At 38.4% G+C, this 21550-nt stretch overlaps 1 protein-coding gene across 5 annotated transcripts in view; it reads left to right on the top strand.

Moving 5' to 3' along the window:
* Nucleotides 1-21550, top strand: part of POLD3 (DNA polymerase delta 3, accessory subunit) — a 113912-nt gene that overhangs the window by 22706 nt on the left and 69656 nt on the right. For 4 of the 5 annotated variants that reach the window (XR_010406979.1, XR_010406980.1, XR_010406978.1 and 1 more), the window contains exons 6-11: nt 2315-2579; nt 4132-4201; nt 8674-8839; nt 11709-11815; nt 18658-18770; nt 20123-20198. Coding sequence is in view for 2 of the 5 variants with exons in the window: in XM_045894433.3 (XP_045750389.1) it covers nt 2315-2579; nt 4132-4201; nt 8674-8839; nt 11709-11815; nt 18658-18770; nt 20123-20198 (797 nt within the window). In the remaining 3 variants the exon portion in view is untranslated. The remainder of the gene's footprint in view (nt 1-2314; nt 2580-4131; nt 4202-8673; nt 8840-11708; nt 11816-18657; nt 18771-20122; nt 20199-21550) is intronic. The other variant, XM_064576922.1, reaches the window with a different exon arrangement.

Genomic DNA, 21550 nt, shown 5'->3' with positions numbered 1-21550 from the left:
GTAAATGGGAGCATGAGAAAGTGAGACAGCAAATATGAAAAACTCTTTCCAGGAAATTTGACTGTAAAATGGAGGAAAAAGAGAGGTAGCTAAAGAGGAATTGAGACTAAGGGAGGGTCTATCCATTTTTAAAGTTGAGAATGCCTTGAACTTGTACTGTTAGGAAAGAGCCATAAAAGAAGAAATGGTTGAAACTACTGGGGAAGATGGGATAACTGATAGAACCAGGTCCTTGAGATGAAATAGATATAGACTTTCCAAACATAGTTTCTGGAAGTTCCATGAGAATAGGAATTGTGTCTATTTTGTACCCAAAATGGTGCCTAGCAAATGGTAAGCATTCAATAAGTAATTACTGAGTGAATTAATGATAGGCAATAGTTCTTTTATTCTACAGCTCAAAACCTTAAGTATAATAGGCATACAAATATTTATTAAATAAATAAATATAATTACATAGCTAGAATCATCATTTATAAGTGGTGTTTTTTAGGGAAGGATCATAAGAAAAGATGAATACCCTGATATGTTTATGTAAATTACATTATTAGATTCCAAAAATAACCTATATTTAAATGTACTTATGGCATGTGAAGCTCTAAATCTGTTGTATCTAATTAAGTAAGTAAACAGGAATAAAGGTGACTCAAAAGTTCAAAATGAAATTTGCTCAGGGACCACTAAAGTAAACATGGCAAGTAGAAATGTGGCAATAGGAAGCATTTTAATGAAACTTTACTTAAATATTTAAAGTATCGTGGGTAGAAATGTGAAGAATTTATCTCCAATAAAGAAGTTTGTATTTGGTCCTGAGAATTATGGGCCAGCTGAGATCTGACTCATTGTTTCATGTGTTTTAAGAAGTGCTATGACAGGAAGAAAATTGAAATTTTAGGACTGAGCAGATTCTTCTCTCTTCGGACATGTTCCCAGCCTAACTTGGTCTCTTCCTTATTGCCAATTTCTGGTCCTGACCCTAAGGTGTGGAATGTAGACCAAATGGAGAAAGAGTTTTCTCAGGGCCAACTTTAGATGTTGACAATGAGATAAAACATTGCTCTTTTCCTTGTACAGGGAAGCACTGCAAGGCTAGAGAGGAAGACTAGTGGGTGAAAGGAAATTATTTCTGTCTATTCTTAACTCTGATGCACAAAATATCTGTGTTAGTGTGGGGTTTTCTGAAGTGGACCGTAGTAAATCAGTAGAAGATTTTTGGAGCCTCAAACCTAGGCTGTTCAGTCTAAAGTTACTTCTGAAATTAAAGGATTTATCAGAGACTTTTTTCTTAGGCTAGTTATTCTAGCAGTTAATGTTGAAGTTGTGCCTGGTTGATCTCCTAGGTAATTACTATTACCACATCGTTTCTTTCTTAACCTCCATCTTCTCCTATCCCAAGAGAGGGAAACCAGAAGTCTTCACTTCCAGGGACTTCAGTTATCATTCTTTCACTAGTATTTCTGTGTGTCAGGTCTCGTACTGCGTACCTAAAATACAAAAGATGAATAATGCCCTTCCCTACATCCAAGGAGCTTTCAGCAACCCCCAGTAAGCTAAAGACTGGGGGAAATCAAATGTTGTTCTTTGTAAGAAAAGTGAGGGAACTTTGCTTTAAGCACAGCTGTGATTTGTGTGAAACAGGCACATCTACAATGATTATAGAAAAAGAGATGAATGTTCCCTTTAATATGCCATGCATACTGTGCCAAATTTCACTTGGTTTTGGGCATACTTGTCTGGTGCTGTTAGTTGGTATAATTAGAAATTATTAACAAATGACAGTGAAGGACCACCAGTCATATGAACCAATGGCTTTGTTCCTAGCTTCTTCCTTGTTTTAAAGCATGATCCACTCTGGCCAGGAGAGTTGCCAGAAAATTTGTTAATATTTAAAGCTCATAATTTTGGTTCAGTCAATATTTATTGCATATGTAGTCCTATAAGTTGAAGGTCTTTAAAAACAAGAGATAATCATTTGACTTCCCAAGGATGGTGAGATTACTAATCTTTTGTTATTTTTTGGTGTTTTCTTTTTGTTTTGAATTAAGATGCTCTGTTCAAGAAAGTAAAGATATTTAATATGGTACGATGGAAGACATCGGATTCCAGTCCTGGTTCTATTACTAACTAGATATATAATCTAGGGCAAGTCCCTCAGTGTCTCTCCAATACTTGTTTTATATCTGAGAGTTTTGTACAAAATAATTTCTAAAATCCATTTTAGTTCTGAAATTTTCTAACTTAATAGTATTAGAGTTAGAAAGTATTGTGTGGAAGAAGCAAGACTTTGAAATTAATGTAACATTTGTGACCTCAGGTTTAGTGCCATACAGTGTGCAGCTGCGGTCCCCAGAGCTGCTGCTGAATCCTCGTCTTCTGAAAAGTTTGAGCAGTCAAATCTTCAAGTATCAAGTGAGACACCAGCCAATAATGAGTTGACAACCAATGGTCATAGTCTGCCTACCTCCAAACAGATTTTCCAGCAGCCCAAAGGGATAATGGGAATGTTTGCCTCTAAAGCTGCTTCTAAAACCCAAGATGTCAACAAGGAAACCAAAACAGAGACTAAAGAGGTAACAAATGTAAGTCTTTAAAGATATGTCTTGATAGCTCAGAATGGGTAATGGAAAAGCATTAGAGTTCCAATGGTAGTAGATTAATCACATAATGTTCTGATGTATAAAAATATGTTCTAGTTTTTCTACTTTAGTCTGAATCCTTTAATTCTTGATATTTTCATCTGAAATAGTCCTTTTTCTTTTGATAATGCTTCTCATCAAGCCTTGGATTCTCCTGTAAAATGGCCCTGTACACATTGCAAGATTGTTGTGCAAGCCAAATAATGCATATGAGACCATTTGAAAATTACAAAGTTCAAGGAATTGTATATTAACAGTACGTCATTTTGGGAACATCTTATATTCTGAGCTTTACCCTGTATGCCTTTCTTCTTAGTATATTTAACATTCTCGTTCTGTTTTATGAATTTTTGTCTTTTTCTTTAGCTGCTTCCCTTAGTTTTTTATTCACTCATCTGAAGCAACTTAAATGGTCTCATTAAAACACTATTTAAAAATACTCCAGAAAAGCATAATTATTATTATTGTTATTACCTTCATTGTGATTTTACAACTTCCACTTTGGGAAAGGAAAGGGGAGTGGAAGGAAAACACTAACATTTATGGAACTACTGTGTGCCATACTTTGATCTTTGCTCAAATCCTCTGACAGTTCATTGAGGGAGAGACTCTGTTTTGTATGTGTACTCAAAAACTGAGTGCTAGACTTGTTGAGTGATTTGCCTGGATATCAGATTGCTATTAAGTGGCGCAACCAGTGTTCAAATCCACTTCTGATTATTACAAATGTAACGTTTTGAAGGTTCTCCCTCCCTCTCAGTGTGTACCATACTGCCTCTGATCTGTTTTAATTCTATCAAACTAAGTAGTTTTTAATATACTCAAAAGTTTAGACACATTCATGGATAGTAAGTCTGTAAGAACAATGAGCAAGTAAGCTTTGGAGATAAACATCAGATACTCTGGTTTGGATTTGTTCTTACATCTAATGCCGACACATTTTCCATGATTTTTTTTTTTTTTTTTTTTTTAAAGATTTTTTTTTTTTTTTTTTTTTTTTTTTTTTTTTTTTTATTTATTCACAAGAGACAGAGACAGAGAGAGAGAAGCAGAGGGAGAAACAGGCTCCCAAGGAGCAGGGAGCCCGATGTGGGACTCGATCCCAGGACCCTGGGATCATGACCTGAGCCGAAGGCAGACGCTTAACCATCTGAGCCACCCAGGCGCCCGATTTTTTTTTTTTTTTAAAGATTTTATTTATTTGACAGAGAGAGACATAGCGAGAGAGGGAACACAAGCAGGGGGAGTGGGAGAGGGAGAAGCAGGCTTCCCGCAGAGCAGGGAGCCCGATGCGGGGCTCGATCCCAGGACCCTGGGACCATGACCTGAGCCGAAGGCAGACGCTTAACAACTGAGCCACCCAGGCGCCCCCATTTTCCATGATTATATAGAGATTGTGCCATCATGACGGTGTGCCCTGCTATTGAAGAGATTAAGACTGCTACTTGAACAACCTTAGACACTAGAAAAAAATGATGTGTGTTTTCTGCTTTAGGTATCCACAGGCAACAAGGCACCAGGGAAAGGGAATGTGATGAGCAATTTTTTTGGAAAAGCTGCTATGAGTAAGCATGTTTTTACCTTCCTTTGATTAATACATGAATGTTAATATAATAACATATTTGAGGTGAAAGCCACCTTGTTCAGTTTTTATCCATCTGGTATATCATGCAGCCTTCCTGCATCCTAACATAAATTTGCAGTCTACTGACCAAATATTGAATGGAACCCCACTGGAACAGTGGATTTTATGGGTGAGCTGGGTTCAGTTTAGATCTCTTGTAGGGTGGTTTACTACTCCTGTTTTTACTTCCTGCCTTGGAAAGAGAATTTATTATTTGTTTCATAGGGCTCTTGAAAATGGGTGACAAAATAGAAGGGAGGCTGCTTGGTTATACAGTATGGTGTTGAGGTTAATATCCTAGGTGCTGGGCTCAGGTTCGCCTCGTATGACAATTATTAATTATTACCCCTGTCTCCCAGGGGGCTGCATAAACAAATCTTCGGCTTTCTGGAGTTATTTTTTATAGATTACTCATGATAATGAACTAGACCTCAGTATGAATTAGAAGGACCCGGGAGGTAGTGGCCACTTAAAAATAATACTTTTTGAGAAAGCAAAATCGCCTTTATTTAAAAATTTTATTTAAATGAGAATTCTTTCATATGGAAAGAACCAGTAGTCACATATTTTCACACTTCTCATACCAAGTACACATCCCCTGAGGGTATGTGGCATAATACCAGAAAGAATTCCGGAGCCACGGGATAATTATGGCACACTTTCTTGGAGCATCAGTTTTACAGAGATCTTGTGGGAAGGCGTTTTGTTACATGCCTATGCAAGCAAAATTAGTCCGAATTCTCTTTCCCATGATGGTCAAATTAGTGGTTGAAGGAGGCTTTGGAGTGATAGTGTTTATTTGCCAAAAAGCTATCACAAAAAGTTTTTGTGTTCTGAAAATAGATGGAAAATTTGATACTTTTCAGGTTATTGAGAAGCACATTGTGTTGTTGCAGGCGGAGTGCACAAGGACGGCTCCCAACTTCTGTGAAAATAGATGGTGGCTAATGTCACTGGCCTGCATGGCTGGTACTGGGCCACAGAACCGAATCAGATTGTGTGGTTTCTTGGTGACTTTTAGGTCCACATTTTTATTTGTTTTGTTTTATTTGTTGTTTTTTGGTGCATTTGTAACCAGTGAATTTAAACATTTTTATTATTTCTAAAATATATAAGCCATGACTATTTGCTAGTCATAAAAAAAAAATCAAGCTATACAGAAGTATACACTTGTTTATTTAGGAAATATTTATTGAGCAACTACTGTGTACTTGGAACTATTATGCATGGTGATACAAAGGAGAAAATGTAGGCAAGTGAGGTCTCTGCCCTCATGGTCCTTATATACTACTAGGAGAGACAGACAAATAAAGAATAAAATAATTAATGATTATAATTGCTAGGCAGACAGTAACAGTAATAGAGAGAGTGGAGAACTGGATAAAATAAAAGAATTAAATATTTACCTAATAAAAAGAATGGCTTCTAGAGTTGATTTATTTAACAGATGTTTTTTCAGGGATGAATGTTTAGAATAAAATGATGAATATTTTTATTGTATTTGACACATGACAAGATCATTGCAATGAAAATGAGAGTTGGAGGAAAGAGTTGTGGGGACTTGAAGCATTTAAAACTTAATGCTGGACAATAGCAAGTGTAACAGTTACCCTTATACATTGCTGTGAGGAATATAAAATGATGTGCTTATTCTAAAAACAGCATGGCAGTATTTCAAAAAGTTAAATAATTATCCAACACTTCCACTCCTACATATCTACTCAAGTGAATTAGAACTGTATGTCTACACAAAAACTTGTACACAAATGTTCGTAGCATTATTCATAATAGCTAAAAAGTGGAAACAACCCAAAGGTCCATCATCTGATGAATGGATAAACAAAATGTGATATAACCACACAATGGAATATTACTGTTATTTTAAAAAATATTTATTAGAGAGGAGAGAGAGAACACGAGTAGGGGAGGGGCAGAGGGAGAGGGAGAAGCAGACTCCCTGCCGAGTGGGGAGCCCGATGTGGGGTTTGATCTCAGGAGCCGAAGTCAGATGCTCAACTGAGTGAGCCACCCAGGCCTCCCACAATAGAATATTATTGAACCATAAAAAAGGCATGAACCTATACTATAACATGGATGAGCCTTCAAACATGTGAAATGAAAGAAGCTAGACAGGAAAGGCCACATATTGTGTAATTCTGTTTATACAAGATGTCCAGAATAGGCAAATCTATCAAGACAGAATGTAGAATATTAGTAGATTAGTGTCATGGGCTGGGTTGGGATTGGGGAGTGACTGCTAATGGGTAAAGGGTTCCTTTTTGGGGTGATGAAAATGTTCTGAAATTGGATAGTGGTGATGTTTGCACAGTTTTTAAAAACCACTGAATTTTACACTTTAAAATGGTGACTTTTCGGGGCGCCTGGGTGGCTCAGTTGGTTAAGCGACTGCCTTCGGCTCGGGTCATGATCCTGGAGTCCCGGGATCGAGTCCCGCATCGGGCTCCCTGCTCGGCAGGGAGTCTGCTTCTCCCTCTGACCTTCCCCCCTCTCATGCTCTCTCTCTATCTCATTGTCTCTCAAATGAATAAATAAAATCTTTAAAATGGTGACTTTTCTGGTATGTACATTATCTCATTAACAAGAACCTTAATGCTTTATATGTGAAAAAAATTACAGCATTGGTGACAAAATTAAGAAGTCATCTGTATCCTGTAAAGGTGTTTTGTATTTTCTTGAGTATAAAAAGGAGATGCTTTTAATTAGTCAAATGATACAAATGACTTGATTATTCAGATAAAAAGGAAAAAATAGTGATTAAATTTTCCTTAACAGTAGTCTGAAAATGTTGCAGTGAACTGCCTTTTTACCAGCTAATTGGTCACTTGTAGCTGCATATGTGAATGAGTTAGGAATTCCTCAAATACTGTGAAACCAAGACAGTAAAAACTCTGGATGCTGAAATCTGTTTGGTCACTGGTATTTTAATTAAGATCAGTTTCCTGAAATTGGTAGACTTGATGCAATAGCGTCTCTTTCCTTACCCCAACGGGGAGGTAGGAAATAGTTAATGTTTTTTTTGTAATTTTAAAACAGTTGCTGTCAATATGATATAAATTCTGTAACAGAATGCAAAATTTGCATAAACTTTAAGGATATATATGCAACTTCAGAGAACTCGCTTTTTGAGGGTCAGTTACTGACTCTGGACCCCCTGGAGATGCATGTTTACTCTCCGATTGGTGGAAAAGTTTGAGAAGTACTGATACTTGAAGACAGCAGTTTTGAAAAGGCAGGAGAGAATGCTGCAATTCTCTAGTGAATTCCACCATTCAGAATTCTCAGCGAAGTCTTCAAAAAATAAAGTATAAACAGATTGCGTGTTATATTTTTATCCGTCATCTGTTCTTTCACATAATATACTTTATTTGTAAATTATTAAACTAAGCTGTGTGTAATGGCCAAGGCTAAGATATCAATTGTTTTTTTGTACACTGTAGCTGGCTTAAGCTATTTTACAGCATATAACCAGAGCTACTTATTGAAGAGCCTCAGGCTGTTTACAGCTTTCTGAGAGTATTTTGTGACTTCTCTTGAAAAAACTGTCACTAAATATAGCAGGAAGGCTATTCTTCTATAATTTCTCAGATGGCTAGGCCCATCTTGCTTGCATTTCTTAGTCCTCTGCGCAGCATAGTAGTTGTTTTTGTGTTTTTCAGCTTGGTGTAGGGAAAGAGGTAAGAATTTTGAGGAGTTAAACTGACTTAGGTTCAAATCCTGACTCTTAACCTTTTCTATCAGTCTTACCTTGGGGTAAGTTACCTTGTGTATAACCTCACACACTAATCCCTTTTAATCCTTAAAATAGTCTCATAAATATTACTTTAGTTTTTACAGAGAAGACTGACTTTTAGGTAGCTTACCCAGAGTAAAACAGTATGACTCAAACTTTTCTGATTCCAAACTAGTCTTTTAATTATATCATTAAGATAAGTAGTGAGATGATAAGAGTATCCAGGTTTAAGAATATAGAATGTAATAGAAAGTAAGATCTTGGTACAAATTTCTGTTGTCACTATTTGTAAGCTGTGTACTCTTGGGAAACATCTTTTATCCCCCAGACTCTTAATTTTCTCATCTAACAAATGAGAAAGATGTTAGCTCATAAAGTTGTATTTGCTTTTTATAAGTCCTGCTTTTACTATTATTTGGCCTGGGGGCTGTGATATAATGAGGGATTAGCAAGAGGCAGAAATGAAAACAGAGCTAGAGTGGTAGTTGGAAAGGAGACATGTTCTCTGACTAGACCCTGAGTTCTGTTAGGACAGGGACTGTTTTTTATCCCTTTAGCCCCTGCTCCTAACAAATTACTTGGCACTTAGTAGACTGTCAGAGGAATGATAGATTAATATTGCATGATGAAGTTATATATCATCTGCTATACTGTTTTTGTAGATAAACTTAAAGTCAATTTGGATTCAGAACAAGCAGTGAAAGAAGAAAAAATAGTGGAGCAACCTCCAGTGTCTGTCACTGAACCAAACCTGGCAGCCCCTACAGGCCTGAAGAAATCCAGCAAAAAAGCAGAGCCTGTTAAGATGCAGCAGAAGGAAAAAAAAAGGTAGGAAAATTTTGTTGCCTGTGGGGGAGGAGTGTCTCTGCTGGGGGTGAGAAGGTCTGTTTGGGCTTATTGACAGTAGGCAGTTTTCAGTTGAGTACTAAATCCTACTTAATGCCTTAGGGATACAGCTGTATAACCAAAATGGAGAAAGAAGCTCAGTAGCTTATCTAGTGAAACTGAACTGTGGAATCAACCAGTTTAGATGATTTAGAGCCCAAAGCCAGTTTTTTGGGCCCCATCTATCTAAATTGATTGTCTTTTTTTCTTTACTTCATTTTAAATTTGTGGGCATGGCATAAGTATGCCTGATTGTGTCTGTGTGTCTGTTTTTCATTTCAGATTGCCAAGCGAGGGGTTACTATTTCCAGTCAAATTTAAGAGAAAAAGTTCTTTGTTTTCTTTTTATATCAATGAGTTTATTTTTCAAGTGGTAAAATGTAATTAGAAAAGAAAATAAAAAGCACACAAGCTGTTAAAAATGGATCCAGGAATTTGAGACACTACCTCATAGTTGGTAGGAATTAGTCTGTTGAAAGAAATTCTAAAGACACTGTCAGCACTGATAGGCCCAGAAATACCTAACTTCTGTAGCAAGGCTGGGGCTACTGTAGTAGAAAACATCAACAAAATGCTGAAGTTTCAGAGGGTCAAGGCTCTGTCCAGTGGGCCTTATCCCCAAGAATATGTGATATGGGTAGATTAAAATGTCCCCTAGCCCATGGGTAAGATACTCATTGTTGATGGTTATAGCCAGGAATGCATTCAGTATTTCATTACCAAGTATGATGTTAACTGTATGTTTTTAGTAGATGATCTTTACTAGATAGAGGCAATCTTTTTCTATTCCTAGTTTACAGAGGTTTTCTATGAATGGGTGCTGAATTTTGACGGATGCTTTTTCTGATTTATTGAGATGCTCATTTGGTGTCTCTGTTAATGTGGTGAATTTACCTTGGTTGGTTTTTAAATGTTAAACCAACCTTGCATTCTTGAGATAAACTTCACTTTGGTCGTAAGACATTATCCTTTTTATAAATTGTTGGATTCTATTTGCTAATATTTTAAGGATTTTTTTGCTGCTGCATCTGTCAGGTCTGTAGATCAGTTATTTTCTTTTCTGTTAATGTCTTTATCAGATTTCAGTATCAAAGTTACACTAACTTCATAAAATTAGTCGGGAGTAGTTTCCTTCTCTGTGATCTGAGTTTATGTAATATACGTATTATTTTTTTTCCCTAAAGATTTGATAAAATTCACCAGTGAATCCAAACCCAGAGTTTTCTTTGTGGGAAGGTTTATTTTATTAATTTGGTTTCTTTAAATAGAGCTATTTAAATTTTCTTGTTCTTGTTGGGTCAGTTTTGTTTTTTTTTAAATATATATATATATATATATATATATATATTTTTTTTTTTTTTTTTTTTAAGATTTTACTCATTTGACAGAGGGGGGTGCAGGCAGAGGCAGAGGGAGAAGCAGACTCCCTGCTGAGGACCCTGGGATCATGACCCGAGCCGAAGGCACTTAACTGACTGAGCTACCCAGGCGCCCCAGTTTTGGTTATATTTTTAAAGGAATTTATTTCATCTAAGTTGTTGAGTTTATTGGCATAAAGTTACTAATATAGTCTTATTCTTTGAGTATCTATAGAATCTGTACTTATCACTACAGATTCCTTCATTCTTTCATTGCTAATATTGGTAATATGTAGTTTTGTCTTTTTTTAAATCAGGCTTATAAAAAGGTTTATTAAGGGCGCCTGGGTGGCTCAGTTGGTTAAGCGACTGCCTTCGGCTCAGGTCATGATCCTGGAGTCCCGGGATCGAGTCCCGCATCGGGCTCCCTGCTCGGCAGGGAGTCTGCTTCTCCCTCTGACCCTCCTCCCTCTCGTGCTCTGTCTCTCATTCTCTCTGTCTCAAATAAATAAATAAAATCTTTAAAAAAAAAAAAAAGGTTTATTAATTTTGTTAATCTTTTGCCCCAAAATAACAGCTTTCAGCTTTGTTAATTTTTTTCTATTTTATTTCATTGATTTCTGCTCTTTATTATTTTTTTCCTACTCATTTGAGGTTTGTTTTTTCTAGCTTGAGGTAGAAAAATAAGTTGATATTTAAAGTTACATAAGAAATAAGTTACTTGAAGATAAAAACTATATCTCATACATATTTGAATAGGGTGGTAGAGTATCCAGAGGAGCTAACTAATGACAAGATGAAGTCTAGGTTTTTTATTATGTCATTAGAATCACGTTAAGGTCTTAGGTCTATGCCTTTGCCCATATTTTCTCTTTAAAATATTTGTTTTTTTCTCTTTAATATCTTTGTCTTCTCTTTTTATCTGATAAACTTCCATTTAGCTTTCAGTTTTCAAGTAAGAGTCTTGTCCCATAACATTTTATTTGTCCAGTAATATCTATCACATTGTCTTATATTTGGTGGTGTTTATATCTATTTATTTCTCCTGCCAGAGCTTCTTGAGAACAGTGTTCTTCATCTTTCATCCTCCGTGTTTAGCCAAGAGCCTCTACTTAGTAGCTGCTTATTTTATGCTTGTTGAATGGTTGAAAGGCCAATAGGAGAAGTAAGAAGGAATTTGTAGGAATTTGTAATGATTCTTGATGAGCTGGTAAGTAGCTTCCAATGATCAATATAAAGAGCTAGAAAAATGTTTAATTCTGGTCAACCCATTCAGTGACTTAGTTGTGGTCAGTTAGCAGAGTGTCCTTAAAAAGAATCCTTATTGGTCTATTTTGACTCTTCTGTCCTCTGGAATTAAGACCATGGGTTATGAAGCAAGACTCATAGTAGCATGTAAATACTTATATTTTTATTTTGTGTAACATGCTTAAATTATTCCTGGATGCCAACAGGGGGAAGCGAGTGGAGTTATCTGATGATGAGACAAAAGAAACTGAAAATATGAAGAAAAAGAGGAGACGAATCAAACTTCCTGAGTCTGATAGCAGTGAAGATGAAGGTGGGCATTGCTATTAATTTTTGGCTAGTGGGATTGTCTCAGTGAGCCTGCTATAATAAAAATATCATACACTGGGTGGCTTAAAAAGACAGATTTGTTCCTCACAGTTCTGAAGACTGAGAAGTCCAAAATCAAGGCACTGCCTGATGTGTAGTTCCTGGTGGGAGCTCTCTTCCTAGTTTGTAGGATACCTTCTTGCCGTATCCTCATGTGGTAGAGAGAGAAATCGTCTCTCTTGTGTCTCTGATGAGGGCAGTAATCTCATTCCATTAATTACCTCCCAGAGGCCTCACCTCCAGATACCATCACATTAGGGATTAGAGCTCCAGCATATGAATTTTGGGGGAACACAAACATTTTAGTCAGTAGCATGGGTCAATTCTTACTATACTTAAGGAGTTAAAAAGTAATTTATTATAGGTTACAATGACAGTAGCAATCCTAGTGTTGAGAGGCATAGAGCACCATTAAAGTCTACTTTAGTCTTTTGACCAGAATCATCATTTTCTGGTAATGTGCCAAAATAACGAACATGTAAGAGAATAAGGATTATTATTGGGCACCTGGGTGGCTCAGTTGGTTGGGCGACTGCCTTCGGCTCGGGTCATGATCCTGGAGTCCCGGGATCGAGTCCCGCTTTGGGCTCCCTGCTCAACGGGGAGTCTGCTTCTCCCTCTGACCCTCCCCCCTCTTGAGCTCTCTCTCTCAAATAAATAAATAAATAAATCTTTTTTAAAAAAAGGATTATTATTATATATATTATCAAAGAGCTTTTCTTTTTAAAAAATGAAGTGGAGATCTTCCTTTGGCTACCTTCATGTGAATCTTTTAAATTTTTTTTTTTTTTTTTAAGATTTATTTATTCATTTGAGAGAGCGAGAATGAGAGAGAGTACATGAGAGGGGGGAGGGTCAGAGGGAGAAGCAGGCTCCTCGCTGATCAGGGAGCCCGATGCGGGACTCGATCCTGGGACTCCAGAATCATGACCTGAGCCGAAGGCAGTTGCTTAACCAACTGAGCCACCCAGGCGCCCACCTTCATGTGAATCTTTTAAAACGGGTAATATTGTAGACATGAAGGGTGTTGGTGGTATGGTGGTGTTCCACACTACATAAGTAAAACTGTGCTAAGATTAAGACTCTATAGTATCATTGTTGAAAGGGAATGATGCCATGGACCCTTTCAGTATTAGGCTGTGGGCACTGTTGTAAGATAAACAGAATAAGGGCAAGATTCTTACCTGGAAAATTAATGTGCCTTTTCAAATAATATCAAGTATCCTAAGAGCCAAGATCTCTTCCCAAAGAGTGTAAATGTGTAAATGAAGGTGTCTAGAAAGAGGAGGCTGTTAAAGAGAAAGATGCCTTTGTTGAACTCATATGCCAGATGAATTCTACCCTGCTTTGAGAACAGTGGTGAAAAGCTTGAGTTTCTGTAATCAGTTCTCCATGAATTTTTGCCATACTGGGTATAAAACATTTTGAGGGGTTAGGGAGATCTAGTCCAAAGGAATTCAGCATCAGGTGAAGGTACAAAGACAAACTGATGCTAAAAGAGATTAAAGAAGAATAAAGAAAAAGTAATCTATTCTGCTGACAAAATAAACTTGCTGGACTCTCCTCTTAACAGAAACTGCTGTAAGAACAACTGAAAATGGCAACAGAGGTTCCCCCAAAGCAACTCAGCAACTGTACATGTACAAATGAGTGAAAAAGCTAATTATATAAACAGATGATCGTAATGTAAAAGAAATGAACCAGACCCAAGAAATTGTACAAGGAGATTAAATCTATGATAGAGGGTACATCTTTGACTCTTCCATGGATTTAGATCCTAACAGCCATGCTTACATGTTGGAGTTTATGGCCTCTGATATCCCATGAGAGGTATAGTGCCCACCAGAGCTAGGGTTTTTTAATGACTCTGTAATGGGTAGGGATAGGGCATTGTGAGCATCCCAGAGGGGCAGTTGCTGTATACTCATTCCATGTCATTTATCAAAATGCTTTGACCAAGACTACTGAAAGGAGGATACCCAAGCATGTAGATGAAACAAGAACCATCAAGGATCACTCTGACCAGTTAAGAATTGAGGAGAAATAGAGGGAATTCCGTGCAGATACACGGGAAAATAATTAGGAAGTAACAGGAATATGTGCTAATTGGATTAATCTTCCGTATTTCCAACCTGGAAAAGGACTTGGGGAAGATTCTGGAAGAGTCTTTCAACCCATCAGCCTAATGTACTTTAAAAAGATAAACTAGATACTCTAGTGAAGGAGTCCACTCTAAGTCAAGGAATTACTGTGGTTGATTGAGCACTCATTACATACTTCTGAAATATTCTCTGTAGTTCTGATCCTTAGCCCACAAAAATAATACCTGTGGGTGATTAGAAATATGAGTGGGGTTATTTGGAAAGAAGTGAGAAGAGATGTGATAGAGGTGGACAATCTATAATAATAGATAATATAGATGAGAGGCTGTCAGATTTTTTATCTAGTAAAAATAATTTTTAGCATCTGACTAAATTTATAAACCTTTGCCATTTTATTCCTAAATTTTTTGTCTCAAAGCCAATGAGCTTTAATTTAAACCTTCACACTGTCTCTAACCTATTACCATTTTGTTACCAATATATGTTATTCAATATGCTGCCTTCAGCTGGAAATTAGCAGATGAGCAACAGGAGTGGAGGAAATGGCAGGGACTTTGGAGTCAAACAGACCTGAATTTAAATCTTACCTCTTCCACTTACTGTATGATTTTAGGCAGATTATTTACCTTCTCCATTTCTTTATTTCTCCATTTCTAAATTGGGGAGGTTGTCACACACTGTGTAGGTTTTTTATGAACATCAAATAAGATATATCAGCAGTGCCGGGACAGTGCTTAACATAGCAGGTTTTCTTACTATTCACCCCACTTTTTTTATGGAGGTGTTCAGTAAGTGTTTAACAGTAGTAAGTCTCTTCTTAGAAGTTCTGTTCAACTTCGTATGTTTAACTCTCTACTTAAGGGACTTTTCCTTTGTTTCTCTTCTTGGCAGAGGCATGAGCACGTTAAGCAGTTCTACGTACTCTGTAAAGCAAGAAAAGGCCAGACCCAGGAAGAAATCACATTAAGAGTAATGTCTACATTACTAGGAAAAAATAGTTTTAACTGATATGTTTAAGTTTTTGCCAACATTTTCAGTTTTTGCCAGTTGCTTATGGAGAATGTTAAGCAAATGACCCTCCTCTTTTTAAAAGGTTCAGATAGGTAGTTTAAAAAATTTCCTAGGAAGCTATGAATGATTTCTAGGATTTCTAATTACCTGTCTCTGCCATAGAACTCTGATTAAACAGTGGTTACATCACTGGATCCTTAAAATTAGTTTTACCACAGTTCTTTTTTTTTTTTTAAAGATTTTATTTATTTGACAGAGAGAGACACAGGAAGAGAGGGAACACAAGCAGGGGGAATGGGAAAGGGAGAAGCAGGCTCCCCGCCGAGCAGGGAGCCCGACGCGGGGCTCGATCCGAGGATGCTGGGATCATGACCTGAGCCGAAGGCAGATGCTTAACAACTGAGCCACCCAGGCGCCCCTTTACCACAGTTCTTATTCTGCACCAACAAAGGTTGTTTTCCTGGGATAAGTGTTACCTTTCACTATTTGAGTACCTTTTATCTGAAGAGCTGCAAATTCATTGCAAATATATTTAAACTACACCAATGTATGAAACATTCCTTATGCTTATGTCACTAAAAATACATCAAGGGAGAATGCTTGCCTTGATGGTAAAGACTAAAGTAGGCAGACATGGATTCTAGCATATGAATGTGGGCAAATTTTTTTTAAAACAAATAATAGGAATAGGGATTTTGTGGGATTATTATGTGAATGAATTATTATTGTTTGTAAAGCCCAGAAAATTCTAGTTGTTTTCCCTATCTTTCCTTTCTTAAAATATTTTACATAAAAACATTTTTTTAAACAAAGTGATACACAATTTGAAAAATCAGATAAAATAGAAGTTTTGTAATAGATAGTAACCTCTCCTATCTGACTCATCTAATTGACTGATGCTTCTCTTGTCAACTTTCTCCCATCTGCCTTCCATCTTTTGGGGATTTGTTGAAAATTCTTACTCATTCCAAGTTCTTGGCTCCCTCTTCTTTTCTCTTCCCTGGTATGGTGGGGATGGGGGTGAAGGGGCAGGTTTACAGCATTTCATTCCTTTGTCATCATTGTAATGATTCTCTTTGGGTGGATGTGGAAGGGAGAGGGAGGTATATGCTGACTTTTCCTTGACCTAGAAGCCCCTCATCCCAAATGTAGTTCAGAAAATGATTGTTTTCCTTTATTTAAAAATATTGTTATTTGTTGGGCGCCTGGGTGGCTCAGATAGTTAAGCGTCTGCCTTCCGCTTAGGTCATGGTCCCAGGGTTCTGGGATTGAGCCCCACATCAGGCTCCCTGCTCAGCATCCCTCTGCCTCTCCCCCTGCTCATGCTCTCTCTCTCACTCTCTGTATCTCTGTGTCTCGTATGAATAAATAAAATCTTAAAATATATATATATATATATTGTTATTTGTGTTCAGTGCCAGGGATATTGTGATGTTTCTGCCTCTCTGGAGGTTAGAGTCGGGGGGAATCTAGATAAACAATTCCATACAGTTCAGTGAGAGGGGTCTTAGAGGGTGCCACTAGGATTTTCATGGTTACCGAAGTGGAAATAGAATTAAAACTCCTAAATTTATTACTGTGAGTACTCAAAATTCCTTTTCTTTGGCTTTCTCACTATGTAAACTTTCCTCCTGCCCGTGAAAAACATGTGTACAGCTTTCTTAATTGCTATACCTTCAGAAAAATGGGAGCTTGGTTCTGTGGTTTGACTTCTTTGCTTACTTGAGCTCCTGTCATGTTCTAGCCTCCCAGAGCTGTGTTACTAGCTGGACCACTTTCCTCATATGTTTCTGACTCTTGTTTCCCAGAGCTTATAAAGTTTTGGGGCCCATTTCATACTGAACTGTATAATTTATTGTTTCGTTCTGGCTTTTGTTTTGCTTCACCTCTTTAGGTCATTTGGCCTTGAACCCTCCACTGTCATAATTTTTAACACTGACCTAATCAGTTGGGAGAATTTCAGATCCAAGACTTGTGCTAAAAATCTGAATACAGCCAGGAGGTTCAGGGAGCAGGTGAGGCTAAGCAGCTACCCAGTCTTTTTACCAGCAATTTCTTTGTGATGATTAAGCAATAGGTCAGCTGAGGATTTTCACTTCCTCTCTCATGAGCCTTATACAAACCACTATCTCTGGAACTGTTCAGGAATGATGGGATACCTCTGGTGATGCTCTCTTCTCGGGTGATACCACTTCCAGAGCAATATTGCCTTCCCAAAAGTGTTCTTTCCTGCTAATCTCACTGTAGCAAAGCAAACTTCATCAATGGGCAATCACTAGAAATAGCTGCCCTATACAATATTGAGCAAGTCTTAGTTGTTAGAGCTATAATTGTGACTGTTTCAGGGTAGTTTTTCCTTCAAAGTTTGTGCTCTTAAGGTCAGCTGGAAAATTTCAGTCTAACAAACATCTGTAGGTGATTGCAAATAATCCTTACGTCACAGTCACAAAGACTCTGGGATGGAACATTTGATATAATCTGAGAATTATATCCACTTAATCTTAAAATGTCTGCCCTGAATGGTGAGGCAACACAGGATAGTTGGAATAGTAAGGCTGTGGCATCAGACTGACTGGGGTTGAAAACTTCCTGTTTCAGTTGTAAGCTCTGACCTTGGCAAGTTCATTAACCTCTTTGAGTCTCTTTTTTACTCAATTGTAATGTGTGAATAATATTTGTTTCTTAGGGTTGTTGTGAGGATAAATGAAACAATTGTAAGTGGAATACATGACACATGGTGGATGATCAGTGGATATTTATAAAACAACTTTATGGGCGCCTGGGTGGCTCAGTCGTTAAGCGTCTGCCTTCGGCTCAGGTCATGACCCCAGGGTACTGGGATCGAGCCCCACATCGGGCTCCCTGCTCCGCGGGAAGCCTGCTTCTCCCTTTCCCACTCCCCCTGCTTATGTTCCCTCTCTCTCTCTGTCAAAAAATAAATAAAATCTTTAGGAAAAATAAAAAAATAAAATAAAACAACTTCATATCCTGACTCTCCTGTAAAATAAAAAGTTTAGTTAAGATGATCTTTAAGGTTGAGGTGCTTGGGTGGCTAAGGCGTTAATCGTCTGCCTTCAGCTCGGGTCATGATCCCAGGGTGCTGGGATCGAGCCCCACATCGGGCCCACTGATCAGTGGGAAGCCTGCTTCTCCCTCTCCCACTCCCCCTGCTTGTGTTCCCTCTCTCGCTGTGTCTCTCTCAAATAAATCTTTTTTAAAAAATTTATATATCTTAAAAAAAAATGATCTCTAAGGTATATTCCAGCTTTAATAATTCTTAATTCTCTGGTTTTCTTTGTATAAAATTAAAATGTGTATTTTTTTTTTTTTTAAAGATTTAGCTACCTGTGGAGACAGAGAGTGAGCAGGGGAAGGGGCAGAGGGAGAGAATCTTCAAACAGACTCCCCTTGAGCACAGAGCCCAGCATGGGGCTCAATCCCATGACCCATGAGATCATGGCCTGAGCCAAGAGTTGGATGCTCAACCAACTGAGCCATCCAGGCGCCCCAAGAAAATGTATATTTTAAAGATATGTAACTGCAGAGCCCTTGGTTGTCATGAATTACTGCTTGCAAATGTCCTTTGTTGGACATGGAAGTTTAAAAAGCCATTGGAGGTGTTGTACCAGATAGGGCCACGGTTCTCTTATCTAAGCTTGTTTCATTATTTCAGTCATACCAGATTCTCCTGGGGATTATGAAGCTGAGTCACCATCCCCACCTCCTCCTCCTTCTCCACCTCCGGAACCACTGCCGAATAATGAACCGGAGCCTCCTTCTGTCAAGGTAAACCTTTACTGGGATGGTTGCCTTTCCATCTGTCCTTTATCTCCCAAGAACCTGAAACTCCTGTGCTGAATCGGTTGCTGCTGTACAGTTCACCGATACCAGTAGATGGCTCTTGTCTCATTTTGCTCTCCTGTAGGTACTACAGACTGGGCATTGCCTCTTACCTGAAGCGAGGGTTCAGCTATAGGGGCAGAGTCTTAGGAAGGTTGCAGGGGTGAGGCCTGGGAGCGGTTTTGTTTGCATGACCTCCAGCATCAGGGCTGCTGTGCTACCCAGCTCCTGTTGGAATTGTACAAAATAAGGTGTTGCCTGCATCAGAGCAAAGGGTGGGGAAAATAGAACAAACAATTATGCACATTTGTTACTCTTCAGAAACTCTTCTGGAAGGGCAAGGTGAGAAAAGCTGGCAACAGATGGGGAAATAATAGTTTTGAATGGTCTTCATCTGCACCTTGTCTACATATATTAGTGTAGATAAAGAAGAGTTGAGGAGAAGGGTGCTAACAAGTTTTTTTTTCCCTTTATGACTTTAGTTTTCTTAAGTCATTGTATTAAACTGTAATTTAAATTTTTGCACTAATTTCTTCGTTAGCTGAGGAGAAAATGGATGAAAGGCCAGTGGAGATAAAAGGACGTTGGTATTAGTAATAGTGTGTGAGACTAAATTATATGGGGCAATGTTGCAGTGTCAAGTCTAAAAAAAAACAAGTATCGGGGCACCTGGATGGCTCAGTTGGTTGAGCGTCTGTCTTCGGCTCAGGTCATGATCCCAGGGTCCTGGGATCAAGCCCTGTGTTGGGCTCCCTGCTCAGCAGGGAGTCTGTTTCTCCCTCTCCTTCTGCCCCTCCCTCCCTCCCTCTTGTGCTCTCTCAAATAAATAAAACCTTTAAAAAAATAAAATAGCAAGTGGGGATGCCATGGAAACTTCTGATCTGGTTTAGGGGCATTCCCTTTGTGCTCCCATAATGTCTGCCACAGCCCCTCCATTAAAGGCCTAACTACAGTGGATTGCAGGGGTCTGTCTCCCCGACTAAGGTCCTTGTCCTATTGGTCTTTTTAACCATGGTGCCTGTGCTACTCAGCAAAAGTTTGTTGACTGAATGAACACAGTACTTTGCTGAACGTGCTACTTTTTATCTCCTAAATAGCTTGCATATACAAGAACGTAACTTGTCTGTGTGGTAGGACTGGTCCCTAAAAGGAAATGGGTAGAGTTCCTCATTCCACTTTTTATCATCATGGAATATTGGAAGGTGATTGTTGTAGATTAAAAAGCTTTTGTTATTTTTCTCTGTACATACATTGGTCAACCGAATGTTGTAACCTCTGATCTTCCTGTGATCTTTTAGAGCTCAAGTGGAGAAAAAAGAAAACGAAAGCGGGTGCTGAAATCGAAAACTTTTGTGGATGAGGAAGGCTGCATAGGTAAGAAGAGTTTTTGGCTCCAAATCTAGAGAGATGATTACCATAGAGAGGCCATAATCTCTTACAGAGCAATGCTCCTTACCCTTGAGTGTGCACATGACACCCTGAAGTGAGGCCAGGCTGCTTGTCCGTGGCGCATACTCTGAGTAGCAGAGTGCAGAGAACACTACAACTAAAGTCAGAACGTGGGTGCTTGTTTGGGCCATGTGCTATAGAAATGCGCTTTGAGATCTTGGATGTCACATCACCTCTGGTGGGGAGTTTCTTGATCTATGGAGTGGATGTAAAATACCCATTTTTGCCTATATGTGGAGTAGTTAAGATGCAGGTGAGGTAACATTTAAAAGCACTTTCGGGGCACCTAGGTGGCTCAGTCGGTTGAGCGTCTGACTCTCGATTTTGGCTCTGGTCATGATCTCAGGGTCATAAGATCGAGCCCAGTGTCAGGTTCCCTGTTTAGTGGGGAGTTTGCTTGAGATTCTTTCCTTCTGCCCCTCCCCCTGCTTGTACTCTCTCACTCTCCATGTTTCTCTCTCTCAAATAAATAAATCTTTAAAAAAAAAAAAAAAAAACACACTTTCAAGATGGAAACCATAATACCAACTTAAAATGTTGTTACAGACGTTGAGAAACTTTTATTTTTTTACAATGGTTGTTTTATACATTTGAATAGTGGAAAAGAAGCCCCCACAGATGATTAGACTCTGAAGAGAGTGTCAAGAATCTTCTTGGTATTTTGTCCCATTTGTTCTCCAGAGGGGTTTGACTCTTCCAAATCATTTCCTTTATGTTGCCTGTTTGTAAGTCATGTTAGGTAAAAGCATGTGCTTTCTATGGTGACCTAGAGGGGAATTAGAATTTAGGTTTTGAGTTATAGGTTGATTCTTCCCAGCCATTGTTTAAGCTTGCCCTTCCCTTCCGCAGTTAACCCACACTTCTGTGGGATTTTCGCACTTACAGCCCGATAGGATGCTCCAGTCCTGATACTGTCCTTTTGTGTTTAGAAAGAGTTGTGGGCTTCGGTTTGTAAACCCCTTGTTAGTTGGATAGCCCATAATTGTAGTTTCTCCCTTCCTGCGGCACTTGCTCTCCTAAAGAAGTATTTTTTCTTTCTTGATTTTCCTTTTCTGGTTCAAACTTTCGTCTTAAAAAAATTGATCAACTCTGAAGAATCCACTTTTCCTAGGATATGTGGTTGTTCGAGCTGGTGTGAACTCCATCTCATTGTTCCCCACCTCCCAGTCCTCTGAAAACACCTGTGCCATTTTAATTATAGCATATGATTGGGGAATAAAATTCCTTACATGTGGAAATTTGTCTTTTCAGTGCCAAAATTTTTTGTGAGCTTATGA

This window comes from Mirounga angustirostris, unplaced genomic scaffold (genome assembly GCF_029215605.1).
Source record: "Mirounga angustirostris isolate CCGP_5_RB_7025 unplaced genomic scaffold, mMirAng1.0.hap1 SCAF_13, whole genome shotgun sequence".
NCBI lineage: Eukaryota > Metazoa > Chordata > Mammalia > Carnivora > Phocidae > Mirounga > Mirounga angustirostris.
The sequence above is the reverse complement of the archived record's forward strand: the minus strand, read 5'-3'. Positions and strand labels throughout refer to the sequence as shown.